The 16,824-nt window shown below is 43.7% G+C and overlaps 1 protein-coding gene across 2 annotated transcripts in view; it reads left to right on the plus strand.

Moving 5' to 3' along the window:
* ctdp1 (CTD (carboxy-terminal domain, RNA polymerase II, polypeptide A) phosphatase, subunit 1) overlaps nt 1-10,679 on the plus strand; it is a 56,092-nt gene extending 45,413 nt beyond the window's left edge. For both annotated transcript variants that reach the window (XM_030347651.1, XM_030347650.1), the window contains one exon: nt 8,314-10,679. In XM_030347651.1, coding sequence (XP_030203511.1) covers nt 8,314-8,361 — 48 coding nt within the window. In that variant the 3' untranslated portion in view covers nt 8,362-10,679. The remainder of the gene's footprint in view (nt 1-8,313) is intronic.
* The last annotated feature ends 6,145 nt before the right edge of the window (nt 10,680-16,824 follow it).

Raw genomic sequence — 16,824 nt, forward strand, 5'->3', positions numbered from 1 at the left:
CCGGTCGAGGTTGATGTAACACACGGGGCGGCTGGTGTTTGGCTCATTTACATTGAGGGCATTTAGCAGATGCCTTTATCCAAAGCGACTTACAATAAGTACATTTTTCAGAAGAAGGTGAAACAACATTGTATCTCTCTGTCGGTACAGTCAGGATGTTCATAGAACCAAAAGCCAAGCACAAACAATCGCTAGGTTAACCCATTCCCTGTATACAACAAAGATAGCTAGGATAAGACGCTATACAACTAAGTACTATAACTAAGTATGACATACATTCAGTGTACATTAAGTGCCAGGACGTCGTACAACATACAATAAGTGCGTGGGTGGGGTTGGGCTCGGAGGCGGTGGGGGCGATGGGCGGTTCAAATCGACTCCTGCTTGATTGAGTGTACACCCAGATCCACCTGGCGGGCGATGAACAGGAACACTTGTTTTGTCTCCCTCTGTGTACCGGTGGGATAGAGGGGGAGGACTCAGACTGAAGCGCTCCACGTCTCTGATGAACAGAGCTTGAACTGAGGAGTGTGCGGAGCTTACTCGGGTCCGGTTTGATGTGGATTCATGATGGGGGGGTATTTGAATGAGGAGAACAAAACTGCAAGTAATGTGACCTAGTTTCTCTTGCAATGCTTTCTACTTTACCCGCTTCCGAGTAGGTGGTGACGCAAGCCCTTCCTCTGTTAGTTCTGCCTCAGTGTCTGATTGATTCCGCCCGAAGGCAGGGAGAGAGCGAGAGAGACGGGGGAAATGTGTGAGAGAAAGTCGGTGAGGAGTGGTGGTGCAATGCTTTGTATCAATAGGAGACGGTACACATTAGTACAGCTACTCTTATCTGTAAACCAGCAATATTAGACAAACGGTTGGGATCGAGCCAGGCCAGGCCTGCTGGAATCTGTCTGAGCAGGAGAGGGGGGGGCCAGACACATAAGCCAGAGCAAATAAAACATGAGCTCACAGATTGGTCTGGTTCCGAGGCTATTGTTTAGCCCCAGTTCGGACACAGTTATCAAAGATCTGTCCATGCAGCGACAGAAATAGTTGTGTGTGTGTGTGCATTGTTGACGTTGGCGTTTCCTTCAGAAGTGTCTCTGTCACTGCCCTCGGGGCGGTATTTGCGATGCATGCACCGACACAAGGTGTGAGTGATGTGAGCTCAAACGCCCTGACCTGGGTGCACACTCGGTGAGGGAGTGAAACAATGACTGAGGTGGTGGTCCTCTCGCAGGCCGTTCCTTGGTTCAGCACTCAAACTGTCACCGTGTTTTATACATCGACGATCAGGGTAAGAGCAAGAGATTATCAGTGGATGATGGTCATTCTTTAATGCGCACGCCATCGTTCTTTATTGTGCACACCATTGATCAATATTACCCTACAAGTCGTAAATCATGATGCAATTGAGCCAATCCTTCATCCAATTGAGTGTAGCGAATGATTTTTTTATCATTTTGTTTGTATAATTGAATTAATGGAATACATTTGGTGATTAATCAGTGTTCAAATCTACATAGGTCTTGAATTGTGTTTGATATCGATCTATGTTTGCAGAAATACATCCATAGCGGACCATACCTATCTGACATGGCCCTCAACGCCAACCTACCCACTACCCTTAATACGCCTTAATGTTTGGTGTCAACTAAGTAAGCGGGGTGTGTTGGCAGTAGGAGTGGTTTCTTACTTTGAAATACTTGATGAGATCGGAGGAGCCAGCAGAAACTAATTTTTAGTTGGTTTTGGAAGTAATTTCTAAAACGATGTAATGTAAATGTCAATTTCAAGCAAGTAACTAATTTGAAGCAAGGAACTTGCTTCAATGGGATTATGGTTGACCTTCTTGATAAATGAACTGACTTTGGCTCTTGTCACAGGCAGCTTGAAAACATCCTGGTCTCAGTTGTTTGGCAAATGGTGGAATCTTTTTGAGCAAAGCGCAGGTTAAGAAAGCCCTTAAAGGAGCCCACTCAGAGTCAAAGCCCCTGTGCTGCCAGAGAAGAGGGAAAGGATCTTTGTAGGCAGGATGTGGTGGAGGTGGTTAATGGACATGTGACGGTAATCTCAGCTCACGCTGACATACTGCTCCTCATTTCCCTCCATCCCGCTCGGAGCTACGGTCTGCAGCGTGATGAAGGGAAATGAGCAAAGAAAGAAAGAAACTCCTGCTGGGTCTCGGCAGGAGTTCCTTTCCTCCTCGCTCGCCCAGCTTGTGTCTCCTCAAAAACTTAATTTTATTGTTTTAATAATAATAAATGAAATTTATATAGCGCTTAATCTGGTACTCTAAGACGCTTTACATATTGGCCTATCAAAACTATGTAAGACAGACTAGGAATAAAAGAAAAACAGAGGTTAAACATGAAGAATAAGGTGGGAGTTAGGTGGGGAAGGCTAGTGTGAAAAGGTATGTTTTGAGGGCAGATTTGAAAGAAGAGAGGGTTGGAGAGACTTTGATGTGGGAGGGGAGTGAATTCCAAAGGGTGGGGGCAGCAACTGAGAAGGCCCGATCACCCCAAGTCCGTCGCTCAGTCCGTGGAACTTCTAGCAGGTTGGCAGAATTGGACCTGAGGAATCGGGAGGGGGCGTGGTGATGGAGGAGGTCGGCAAGGTAGGGGGGGGCTAGGCTGTTGAGGGCCTTGTAGGTGATGAGTAAGATTTTGTTGTTGATTCTGTGTTTAATTGGAAGCCAATGGAGTTCACGGAGGACAGGTGTGATGTGTTCTCTGGAGCGGGTACCAGTGAGGAGGCGTGCAGCTGAGTTCTGGACATATTGACGTTTTTTGAGGACTTTGTTGGTGGTGCCGTAGAGAAGACCATTGCAGTAGTCAAGCCTGGATGAAATGAAAGCGTGGATGAGTGTCGCAGCAGCGGTAGTTGACAGGTTGGGGCGGAGGCGGGCGATGTTTCGGAGGTGGAAAAAGGCACTTTTGGTAATATGGTTAACATGGGGGAGGAAGGAGAGAGTGGGGTCCAGGATAACTCCAAGGTTACGGATTTTGGTGGAGGGGGTGATGGTGGAGCCGTCAATGTTAAGGGTGAAGTTCAGAGTGGAGTGAGTGAGGGTGTCAGGACCAATGATGAGGATTTCGGATTTGTTGGAGTTGAGTTTGAGAAAGCTGTTTTGCATCCAGGTCTTGATGTCAGTCAAACAGTTGGAGAGGGTTGAGAGGGTGGAAGGACTGATGGTTTTGGAGGGGAGGTAAAGCTGTGTGTCATCGGCGTAACAATGGAACCGGAGTCCATGGTGACGAAGGATCTGACCAAGAGGAAGCATGTACAGAATGTACATGCTTCCTCTTGTACAACACGTAAAAATAAAGAAAACTGGCGCAATTATAATAGCGAAAAGTGACTATAACTAGTAAACTTTGGTCTTCTTTAGTAGAAAAGATAACTTGCCAAAGATTTTTGAAAATGTCAAGAAACTAAACAAAATTAGGCTTATTATGCAGGCACTGGTTTAAGACCCCCCGCTGGGCTTCCCCTCCGCCCCCCTGTGTGTACTTCATAACAAACGCCCAGGGGATTATTGGTTCCTCTCTGACCCAACTCGGCAACACTGTCATATCCTCCCTAAATTGGCCCACAACCTCCCCCTCCCCGAACACTCCTTCCCCCATTCTGTCCTCCTGCGAGCCCGAGCCTGCACGGCCGCGCCAACACGATGACGGACGGAAACTGTAGGATTCTGGGAGGACAGGGGACCATTTCACTGCACTGCCAAGCAGCGATCAGAGATGTGAACGTGGTGGAGGTTTAATCTGTGTTGATGCATCCACGATAAACGGGTCTGATTCATTGTTTGACATGTGAATACTCTGAATCGGCACATGGAATTAATTAAATTAGAATTAAATGGGTCCACTCTATTCGCTCCTCCGTGGTACTGCCTTTTGACATATTTCATCTGATAATTTGCGAACCAAAAAAGATCGCAAATTATCGTTATACAATAGCCACTCCAGTGGCTATTGTATAACAATAGCCACTGGAGTCGGTGGGTCAGACGATGCTGCTTAAGTGGCCACTAGTTTTTTTTTAATGAATTAAATCAAATGGAATGAAAGTCTTGGTGCCAGTGAACTAAGATGACCTTGTTGCGTTCTATAAACTGCCTGCCCGATTCTTCAGAGAGTAGATCTGATACTCAGATGGATCCCACCCCTCACACGGACCCTTGGCCCCTGGTGTGCTCTGCAGTCCTCTCCTCTAGGAGACGTGGTGTGTGTCCTATCCCCACCGCGCTTGCTCTCCTGCTCCCTAGCTGCACACATGGCTAGCTTTGGCAATTTATTTCCCCCCCACACATCCGTTCGGTTCGGCCCCTTGCTTATTGCCGTGCTCCAGACACCGCTGAGTCATGTTTTAAAGTATTTTTGTTCTCCCTGACGGAACGGTTGTTTTTCTGCTAGACTCGCACGTCATTCAAATCCCAGGTAGGAATACAGCTTGTTCAATCAGAGACAGGGGCCTACCCATAGCAATATACATGTGTGATGCTTCGACTAGAAGTTTCAATAATGTCCTGAAGCTCCTTCTGTGCTCGTACCCTGACTATCTTGCTAAGCCATATTAGAGTTTTAATGACCCAAATTAGCAATGATGAAGACAACAAAAGAGGAAAAGGGTGCCGGCTCAAGGCTATTTGTTTACGGCCCCACGCTCCGTGGCAGCCCTAACTCAATCCCGCTAGCTGACTCCTCACAATCACATCACGCTAATGGAATTAGGAAGCCATGCCGGTAGGATACATGTTCTCATTGCAGTCAATTACAAATGCTGATAATTTCTGTTGTGCTGCGCTACTAAGCTGGTGCTTTACGGAGGCAGGCTATCGGGTTAAGCCACATCACATTAACATTCCCCCGTTTTGCTCAGAATGGATTAGCCTCCATTAGATTTATTTCCCGACATCCTTGGAACAAGGCCTTTTGACAGAGGCGTTTGGGTCTGTGGTTCTGCTGCTTTTAGTGCTTATGATAATGAGTGAAGGAAGAAATTCTTGATAGATTTGTGGTCCCTTTGACTGGATGATTTCTGCACCTTGCAAATGCCTCCTTTCCAGTTACAACTGTGTTTCCACTTGCCTGGAAGGCTACTTTACTGACATCGGAAAAGACGTGACAAGTCATTGGTCTTGTTGCTTTTGATATATGTTGTGCGGTCGCCGGTCACTGTGTTTAATGTCCCATAATTAAAGGTATTACTCTATACTTAATGTCACCAGGAATCTGCCAACCTAGTGTACTTTTTCACCTTGTTGGTTAATTTACACAGGTTTATTCAGCAAGGCCCTCAGACATCTTTGAATAAAATCTGTTAATTAAATCTGTATTAATTACTTACCTTAATAATAACACACGCAGATTACGTCTTCTAGAATAAATGATTACAGATTTTGTCCGGATTCAATTAACTCAGTACTAATTCCTTTTGTCGTTTTCTTTAAAAGCCCCAGCCCCAGGAGTCAAGAGAGGCTGTAGGTCATGTGCCTGCATGTCACTTGCCTATTCATTAAGGTCTCTAATGACCTGCTTACTAGCACAGTACAGGTGTAATGTTGTTGGGGATCAGGGCCGTTCTGGTGGCCCAGTGGGCTGGGGAGGCTCATGTTCATTAGGGCCCGCTGCTCTGGGCTCCAGGCCGGTAATGAGGACATTTAAATAAAGGAGCGGGCTGGTGGGGGTTGGTCTCTCAGCGTGTATTTAATTGGGGGGGTGGGGGTACCTTTCTAAATAAAGACATGTTTGTGCTCCTTAAAGTTCTGCTAACTTCACCCTCCCCACAGAGCGAACTCACTCCCCTGCGTCACTTGTTAGTTTTGTAGCCCTTTGTGCCCACGATTGTCGTTCTGTCCATCTGCGCTGTGTAGACGGTGTTCAGCGCCACCCCTCAATCCTCCCAAGCTCCTCGTTTTCATCCCACATCCACACTTCACGCGAGGATCACCGCCTACTTTGATCCACCTTCTTCGAGCAAGGTGCAAATGACTCCGGTCGCAGCTTGCCCTCTGCTGAGCTTAAACCTGCCCACGGTTTTCAGAAGACGCTGGTGCTCATCCTCTCCCCCTCCGCCAAAGACCTGAGACCACCCTTGTCTCGGTACGGCATATTGTACCAAGCGCTTTAATCTTGGGTTTGTCGAAGGGGGGACTTGCCTCAAAGTTGGCCTATTTGGAATCTGGAGATGATGTGGGGTACTTATTGTTTACTGCTTACATCTTGGATTACACAGTTCAGGCTGTCGTAGCTAGCTCAGGGGAGAATGTATAACAATGGGTGGTACAACCTGAGACGTGCACAATGAAAAAAGAATCGCCTTCAGCTTTTTCTTTTCCCTTCATTGTACCTGTACCAAACCGTGATGTCTGAACCGAGGTATGAACCGAACCGTGACTTCAGTGTACCGTTACACTCCTGGCTGTTTGGTGCACGGGGTGGGAAACCAGGGAGGTCGGTCCATGCTGCAGCACACAATCACACTGGGGGGGGGGGGGGGGGGGGATGCAATCTTAACTGACATCTAACCTTTAAGTGTGTGTGTGTGTCGATGTGTGAGCAAACACGAGAGACCGGAAGGATTGTGTGTACACGCAGGTCTATTGAGAGCAGTGTGTGGCCTCGGTGTCACTCCTTCTCACACTGGCGATGGTAACGCGCCACCACCCCAGCCCCTATCTGACTCATTAGCATGGTGCTAACGAGACGTGCGCTGAGGGGGTCCCAGCCAGGTCTATGGTCTGTGCCATGGTACAATATGAGCAATGAAGCAACTTGTCCCTTATTTGCAGCCATTGTCCATTTATTAAACCCCTGGTGTTTGTTTGTCTTGCGCCTCATGGTAAAAGGACTGCCTTTATCTAGCGCCTTTCTAACCAATGGAAACTCAAAGCGCTTGCAATATTGCCTAATATTCACCCATTCATCCACAGGCCTTCTGTGTCAGCCAAGCAAGGCAGTTATGGTGAGGCGTCTTGCTCAGGGACACCTCGACATTAGGCAAGGAGGAGCCGGGGATCGAACTAGCAACCTTACGGTTACCAGTCAACCCGCGCTACCTCCTGAGCCACACACCGCCGCATCTACTCAACTCAAGTAGATGCGACATCTACTTGTGAAAAAACAACGGTTGATTTATTGGTATGGAAAGACATGTGAAGCTCTCCAGGCATCAATCATACTCACAAGCACACAGGAGTGAAATGTCATGCTTTCACTCCGGTGGTCTTCCCTCCGGAATAATGTCCATGCCGTGAAATTGGCGGGTACATGTGCACACCTCTCCACCTTCTCATCTGGCAGCCATGGGCTTTATTTACCCAGCTCTGCCCTCCTGATCTCACCAGAGCTCTGCTATCTGGTGGCCTCCCGTCTCCAGCGCTCTGAGCCCCCTCACCCATCTCTTCAGGGCGGGGAGAGTACAAGGGCTGGTGGCGGATATGGAAGGCACTTGTCTGCTTCAGAGCTCTGGTTAGACCGCGGCGGCGGGGTGCTTGACGAATGAATTTCCTTCTTGTCATTTCTTCCCTTTGCTTTTGTCACTCGACGCGAGTCCCTTGTTCAGGGTTTAGCAGCTGATCTGTTTGTTTTTCGTGGGCCGTCTCTTTCAAGATTAATGGTTTGAGACCTTGTCTGCGCACACGCACGTCCCGCAACGCTCACTGGCTCAGAGTTTAGTGAAGGCCGTGGCCGTTTTTAGAGGAAAGGGTCTTGAATGATCGCTGGGAAGAAACCGTCACCCCAGCTCCTCCTCAATACCTCTTGAAGAATTATATCTATTATATAACTCGAGTGGTAGTGTCGAGTTTAAAACTCCACCATGAAAAATGGAAGGCGGATTATTCTTTTTTTTTTTCCATAAGACTGCTTGCATAATACTGTACGCTTTCTCCCAAATAATTTAAGTCTGCAAGACAACAAATAATTGAGAAGACAACAATACACAAAAGATAAAAGCCTAAGAGAGCTGCGTTTCTAAATCTGTCTGCCTCCCCTCTTTCTGCTCTCATCTCTCTCTCTGTCTCACTCTCTGTCTCACTCGCTTTCTGTCTCTCTCACTTGCTCTCTGTCTCACTCTGCTCTGTCTCACTCTCTCTCTGCCTCACTCTCCTCCGTCTCACTCTCCTCCGTCTCACTCTCCTCCGTCTCGCTCTCCTCCGTATCGCTCTCCTCCGTATCGCTCTCTCTCTGTCTCGCTCTTGCTCTGTCTCACTCTCTCTGTCTCACTCTCTCTGTCTCACTCTCCTCTGTCTCACTCTCTCTCTGTCTCACTCTCTCTCTGTCTAACTCTCTCTCTGTCTCACTCTACCAGGGGTCACAAGCGCAAGCTGGACGAGGCCCAGGAGGAGGAGCGGGGTGAGGATGAGGAGGACAGTAAGGATGAGCAGGGCGGGGCCAGCAGCTCGCCCTCCAAACAGGAAGACCAACCCGTCGACCAGGACGCCGATAACGAAGACGACGAGGAAGAGGAGGGCAGCAGCTCAGAAGCGGACGAGATGGCCGCGGCCTTGGACCTCGAACTAAACGACTTCATGTGACCCGGGGGCGGAGTCGGGACTGAAACGCCCCGAGGGACGGAGTCGGGACTGAAACGCCCCGAGGGGCAGAGTCGGGACTCAAACGCCCCGAGGGGCGGAGTCGGGACTGAAACGCCCCGAGGGGCCCCCTACAAACCTTTAAATTTCCCAAAAATCTATTTTTTTTACGTATTTCATTCGCTTTTGTAATGTGTGTGTGTGTGTGTGTGTGTGTGTGTGTGTGTGTGTGTGTGTGTGTGTGTGTGTGTGTGTGTGTGTGTGTGTGACGAACGGGCACTGCCGTAAGCATTTGATGCACTGTACAGAAGGTAGCTTGTGTGTTTCCGTGTAAATAAGTACCTTCCAGATGTTTGTTTTTTATTGGGGTAGATACGGCTGCTTTGATGGGGTTGGAAAATAAAATTGACATTTTATTGTGACATTTGATACATTTTGATTTCACTTGAATTAGCTTTTTACTATTTCGTTTTTCTTTATATAAATATATATAAATGAGTGAAAAGATCAATAAAATGGGGTAAGAAAAATATTTCTGTCATTTCGATTTCTGTCCATTCGTAGAGTTTGGAATCTTTGAATCTTCCCGGGTCAAAATAATAACCAGCGATTTGTGTTGGAATCCATTTAATTTGGTCTGTTCTTGGTCATTAATGTTTGTCAGTTTTCCATTTATCATTGGTTCACTTGCAAATCTACTGACCTTTTGACCTTGTTCTAACCTTTATAGGAAGACAAGGCTTTGTTTTTTATAAAAATGTTGCCCCCCAGCTGGCTGTTTGCCCTCGGCCATTGGTTCTCAAACTGGTACGCGTGCGTAATTTAGTGGTACCTCCAAAAGTGTATCACATTTATTAAAGAACAATATCGAAATACTAGCATTAATGGAAATAAATTAAACATGAGGTCATTAAATGGGGTTTAAAATAAGTTGGAGGAATAAATGTGTCTCCTGAGTGAGCTCTGTGTAGCTGAATAGGGACGCAGGCCAACGCTCCTGTATTTTGTGACTTTATAACATCGGTCATAATGGTGGGACTTGGTATGAGAGGTTTGAGAACCACTGCCCCTGGCTAAGCACAAATAGGTCATGACATGCCAAGATATGAATGATGCCATCCTTTAAAAAAATTGTTTGTTGTACATAGTTGACAATTGGTTCGTTTGTGTGATCATGCTTCATTACAAGTCATGGCATGGTCTTCAAGGCAGGTGCTGCTCACATTTCATTTTCAATCCAAATACATTTTGGTGGGAGAAGCCATTAATTTATGCCATGGAGTCCTTTGCTAAACGCGTATTGGTCCACCTGTAGCTCAATATTTTGTTGTGCTGTCTGAAATGCTAGTGTTCACTATACCATACTCTTCTTGATAACCACAATGCACCATATAATAAGTGTACAAAGGATGTTCACATATTTCTCACTATAGTCTATTATATGATGCAAAGCCGTTTTCATTGCATTCACTTTTACATTTAGGGCATTTAGCAGACGCTTTTATCCAAAGCGACTTACAATAAGTACATTTGTCTTGTCATTTCCATGGAGTTCATCTAATGGAGGTGTGGAGGCGACCGCTAACACGTCTGCTACTTTATGTGACCAATACACGGCACGCCAATAGATTTACGGTGCATAATTAATTTCTGAGTTCCCCCACACTTGTTCCCTTAACAGTGTATTATCCAGTGCTCACACAGAATGTGTCTGATTTTAATCTATGGTATTGCAAGCCCTGGACTTACTGTATGACATCCTTCTCATCGGTAATTTGTGCATATGGTCTTATTTTTTAACATTCCAAGAATCCTTGGCGATTTAATCTCTTGTTTCATATGCATCTAGGTTATATTCCAACATAATGCCATTAACCTAAATTGTAGAAAAGGATAGACAATCCAAAGGTGAAGTCTATGCTCCAGGTTGCAGCCATTTCATAATCCAACACAGTCACCCTTGCCTTTGACTTCACCATTTTACCAGCATCCACCAACATTTACAATTACAATTTTGTCAGTTCTCTTCTGTCATATGTTTCCCTCGAGAACATATCAAATATGTGGAAATGTATTTCCTATGTCAACCAGAGAAAGAGATTAGTTTTCCATTGAATAAAAATATGTTTATGATGCGCTTTAATTGTGTTGAAAAGTGTTGTCCTTCCGATCGGCCGAATCTTTCTGATTCAATAACATTACTACGCCCCAGCGCCATATTTGCGATGATGCTCATCAAATGATACAGTTTGAACCTTTTCATCATCATAAACCTCCACATCTCTTCCCAACACAATTCGTGTTGGAGTTTTCAAGAGATTAGGCTAGTGATTTTGTAAAACATTATCTCCTTTGCTCCCTTAATAGAGTAGTTTTGCATTCACGCACCTGATTAGTCAGAAATTTGTTGTGAGCGGTATGAATTAAAAAAAATCTCAAACAAAGGCAGCAAAAGTAAACTCGAAATAGATATTAAAGAACATTTAACTGACTAATAGCGAACGGATATCTGTATCATTTCAAACAAATATCTCAAATAATACCTCTCAAATTGTACCTATGGTGCAGTTTAACAACATTGAACACGTTCAGGAAATACAGAATAGGCCCCCTTTCGTAAGGATCCACAGTGGTACCGTAAAGAGATGATGTGCAACACAGATCGGTCACGTTTTAAGGATTGATTCAGCGTTGTACAATGCAACATTTAAATTATTCACCCATCCCAAAGCAACAATGCAAATGTCATTCATAAATATGTATGATATAAACGCAAGGAACCAAATGCCTTTACAATATAGATTGCATTCTAAGGTATTTGCATTAGAAAGATAGTGTTTATATAGCGTATAGGCCTATAACATATTTTTGATTATGTAGACTGGAATAAAACGATACCCCTTGCATTATATCATATATTATGCTCATATATAATTTGTCAGACAACTAACACAACATTGTACTCCTCATACCTGTGCATTCGGTACATTTATGCATCCAATTTGAAGCCATGCTTCCCCGTCATAAGCATGCTATTCAGTGGAAGATCTGTGTGTAGATCTCAAAGGATTCTTAGAATGGGACTAAAAAGTTTTGTTGAATATATTAAACAATGAAATATAATAAAATATGGAATTTGGAAAATGTTAAACTCTAAGAGTGATGGTGAAAAGAGTATTCTCGATTCTAATCCCAGTTTATTGGTAAATAGCCTGAAGGAGAAATACATATATTTTGCTGCTGTAACTGTTCACAAATTTTGTCTTGCATAAAAAGCTTTTATCTTCCCTTCATTTCCCCTTTCTTAATCATGCACATTTTCGAACATAGAGAGTGCATCATCTAGCTCTATATAGAACTGACATTAGGGGAGACCATGCATTTTTGTCACACTCGATTTGTTGTCACTGCCAGTTGGACCAATCAGAGCTGCGGTGGTGTCAACAATATTGTACACTCACAGTAGTAGAAACAACATTGTGGATTTAATTATCAAAAAGAGATGAACATTTGATCAAGATTATTCTACAATGGTTTCCCCTAATGCATAACCTAAAGTAACATTTTCTCTCGCACACATTTTTCTTTTGGTGCAGAACTTTTTTCAAGCTTAGATTTCTCTCTCTTTTCAGAACTAGTTATGCTTTATTCTCCAATTAAGTTGGAAAACGTGGATCTTATTTCAGCAAATTAACTCTCATTGTTCATTTTATCCCTATCTTGCATTACAGTCCCCCAAATTGACATTCACTCACAGAACCTATGATTGTGCAGTAGTCTTTATCACTTTACTTAAGGCTGCAACACATCATTCCAAAATTCTTGCTTTTTCCAGAACCACCGCTGATTCATACGGGACCTGGTGCCCGATGGAGACCTTTAGCTGCGCTGCGTTCATTTTCTGATTCACATCAGACAAACTCCAACGCCTGCTTTCTGGAGAGACTGGGATCACAGAGTCGAACAAAAACCAAACGTCTAACATGCTGCCATATAATATCGCTTGCTGGTCCCCTTGCAGACAGACAGACAGCTTCTGCTATACTTTCATTTCCCCGCTGGCTTCCAAGCCAACCTCAAAAAAACTAAATAAAATAACATTAAATACCCGGCATTCACTGGTGAGTGACAGCTGGCCCCTCCGGCGATGCTCTATGGCAACCTTTAACGTTATTATCTCAGCTTTGCCGAGCACGATATCCCCGCTTCGCCCACCACCCCAAAGAATGAGGGCCTCTTTTAGGTGATTGACTCACAAAGAAACCAACCAGGGTCCGGTCTACTGAAGACCAGCCGCTAAACGCTCTACCACGGATGGCCTATACCTACAGGGCCGGCTCTGTACTTTCGGGGGCTGAGGCAAGTGAATTGCGCGCATCAAAAAGCAAACATTGGCACCTAACTCAGCGGCCAATGGCTTTTTAAAATGTTACACGCTTTGTACACATCAGTCTTACAAATTGATTGTCAGGTCCATAATATGTTAATTTCATTGGTTGCTCGGAGGCCCCCAGATACGGGGCCCAACTCTACAGTGTAGCAGTGCTGCCACAACCGCTTCTTTGCTCTCACTTTATCGTCAAATTTCCTTCCTACTGCATACAGTATGATATTTATACCAATGTGTGTCCCAATTTACATGAATCAACTACAACAATTTAATGTTGTAGTCTTTGCTGGTTACCCTCAGAAATACTAATGCCAAAACCCACACATCCCCCTCTCCTCTTAAACATCTCATGTTACCCTTGCAAACCACCAACACATCTCCAGAGTCAGGCTTATTTCTAACTGTTGGGAAACAATATCCAATCCCCCTTTTATTATTAAGATGCTATATTGTTACTAGCATATAATCAAATGAAACTTCACGAGAACACGATTCTGGAAGAGTTTCAATCAGGTTTAAGGTCTACATAGCACAGAAACCTCTCCAACAAAGATTGTCAGCGATCTTAAACCTGGCACTGATGCTACTAAAGTCTGGGTTCTTGTTCTCTTGGATTTGAGTGTAGCATTTGACACGATTGATAACGAGAACCTCTGATCCTTAGGAAGTTATCTTGGTCCTTTACTATTCTCACTGTACAAGCTACGGTTTGGCGATATTTTCAGAGCACTGTCAACTGCCATAGCTTTGCTATTGATACTGAAATCCTCTAATTTGACCACAAAAACCAAAGGGATATGCATTTAAACAGCCTTGGGAATCAAACCCCAACTGATTAAGTCAGTGCTTTTATTTTGAGTAAACCTGACTGCTACAAAGCACTCTTTACTGGCCTACCTAACAAGCCAGAGAGGCTGTATCTAATTCAGAATTCTTCTGCTAGGCTTCTGAAAAAAATGAAGAGGAGAAAGCACATCACTCCAGTCTTAACTGCTCTGCACTGGCTCCCTGTATCGTTTATAATTGACTTCAAAGTCCTTCGTCTCATGTTTAAAGCACTAAATGGGCTGTGGCCATTCTACCTTTCTGACTGGCTGACAACCATACGCCCTCTAGAGCACTCAGGCTCTCTCCTGCTGGCTAATTGGAGGATACCATTAAAAATAAATGTGATGCTGCATTTATTAATTAGGCCTCTAAACGGTGGAAAAGGTAACCTCAAGAAATCAGGGAAGCAACCTCAGTCAATGTCTTTAAGCACCAGTTAAAAACCTTTCTCTTCAATTAAGTTTTGGATTAGCATTTTATAAGACAAATGAATAGCTTTTAATTAGAATTTTATCTATGCTGGTATCTCAGATTTTATTGTTTTGATGTAATATGTTTAATTTCTAAACTGCTGTTCCCTTTTCTTCGTTGTGCATTGTATTGTACAGCACTCTGACCTGTGTTCTAATGTTTAAGAGGTGTTATATGAATAACCTATATCATTAATATTATATCTACGTTATTTTCTCCTTGGGATAAATTCTGTAACGGTGCATTAAATCCTTAGGAGAATGTTGAATGTAGTATGTAAAGGAGTTAATGTTTGCAAACAATGTTAATAGCCTACATAGAACGGGACTAAAGTCAAGTTTAAGGATTCTACACTCAGTGGTTTCCTTTGGCTTTGTTCTCAGAGAGCCGAACCTCAAACAGATTTTCAAAACACATCAAAGAATCAGCCTTGTAGTGGACGTTTGTGCATGTTCATGTTGAATCCCACACCACCTTCACATTTTCACATTTTTCACATTTCACAGAATCACATTTTTTAATAAAAAAGGTTAGCCTATAAACTTAGGCATGCAAACCTGGGGAAACACTGAAGTCTCAGGAGGCGTGTTTCTCTGTGATTTCCTCTGCAGCGCCTCTCCAATGTCCTCGATCCTGCTCGGTCGACCCCATGCTGTGAGGCCTGCGGGGGAACCAGCCCACAGCGCCATAGATCAGAGGACAGCTGCAGGCTCCATGTGTGTTGTCTAGCTGACAGGACGGGAGGGAGACACTGGCTGTATATCAATGATCTTCATTTTTTATCCTTCGGAAATATGAAATATGACGACAAAAGGCCTACCTGTCATCCACGAGGCACCGGCGTTAGTTACTGGTGAGTTTCTCGTGGCCGTATACACTAGAGATTATAGCATTCCTCACCTTTGTTTTCCGTCGTCAATACCAGCGCAGTAAATCCGATCGTGGTTTAATATTATGGATTCATGATAGCAGGGCCGGCCCTGACCAATTTGGCGCCCTAGGCATTTTGCTGGTGCCCCCTACCCCTTTGGATCTCACAGTAAATTCGACTACCAATGTTCATAAACTCAGAGAAGCTACAAATCTTTGTCTTTGAGACTCTTTGATTTTAGATAGAAAATTAAACACACAAAACAAATTAAAAACCAAGTAACAAGCAATGAATCATAAATACAATGTGGTATGCACAAAATACTGCAGACGTTAGAACCTTTAATAATTAAACACTTTGCAGTAAAAAAAAAGTCTTGCAAAACAAGTGACAATGAATCACTCAATAAGGTATGACCAAAATACTGCAAAGAAATGCATGATGTTTACTACAGGCATTCATAAGCAAAATAATAGATAGAGTTCAGATTCAAATTATTGTAAATACAATTAAATGTAGTATGGTTTATCTAGTTTGGTTCTAACCAGAGATTAAACAAGCACTCAACTGAAGTATAAAAAAAATACAATAATGTATTTGGGCTGTGCAGAGGTAGACGGGACAGCAGAACCTGATGCTGTGTCACTGGGAGTGGCACTGAAATATTTTAAAAGTGCATCTGAAGAGAGAAGAGAAGTATATGTGACGACTGCATGTTACATTTTAATAAAATAACAGATGCTTGGTGTGCTATACATGAGACTAATAAGGAAAATGTGATGAGATTCATTCAAGTTTATTGTCATTGCAATGCAATTCAGTCTAACCACAGTGCAAAAACCAGTAAAGTGCAGTGAAATGAATATATATGTACTGTATATATAGCCTATGAATGATATGTGAAAGCTAAGGTATGAAATATTAACAGTAATACACTTTAACTGCACTTTAACACTGATGTAAACTTTAACAAACATAAACTGTGACACATAAAACCAAATGCTTACAACCACCCTATTACAGAGTGGATGGACAACTAAAAGCATTTTAACTGACATACAAGCAGGAAAGACACCTGTAAAATAACACCTAACGTTAAGTTAGGTGTGAACAGGCCTAACGTTAAGTTTCCAAACGTCCCTGATGAATTTAAGGTGTAACATTAACACACATCGACTCAGCTATTTATTGATTATTAAACAATGTTAGTCCGAAGTAAGCTAGCAAGCTAACACTCTGCTCCAACAACGGTAACTACAATGCATCAAAATATTAATTTCATGCACTTCATCACATTGACGTTACTGTACCTTTACCTTTTCACGTTTTTCTTCCTCTTCTTTCCTTCTTTTCCTTCCTTGGGCGCCGGATGGCTTCAGTCTTTTGGACTTAATTCCGATGCAGTGTCATTAATCTTTTTCTTCGTCTCGGGGTCACGGTCCGGTCAGATTCAGGCAGCTGGCCTCTTGACCCCGCCCCCCTCAAAGAGGGCAGGTACAGAGCAACGAGCCAGGCAGGCACCCAGAAAAAAGGCTTCTCCATTATTTAATATTCTTTGCTATTACTTTATGTTGCTGTGGGCTTAAATAATATTTCGAAATAATAGTAGTAATGGCACTGGTAAAAAAAAAAGTAGTGTATATATATATATATTTTTTTTTTTCTCCCCCGTTTTCGGTGCCCCCCGCGGATGACGGCGCCCCTAGCATTTGCCTATACTGCCTATGC

Source organism: Gadus morhua, chromosome 22 (genome assembly GCF_902167405.1).
Source record: "Gadus morhua chromosome 22, gadMor3.0, whole genome shotgun sequence".
Classification (NCBI taxonomy): domain Eukaryota; kingdom Metazoa; phylum Chordata; class Actinopteri; order Gadiformes; family Gadidae; genus Gadus; species Gadus morhua.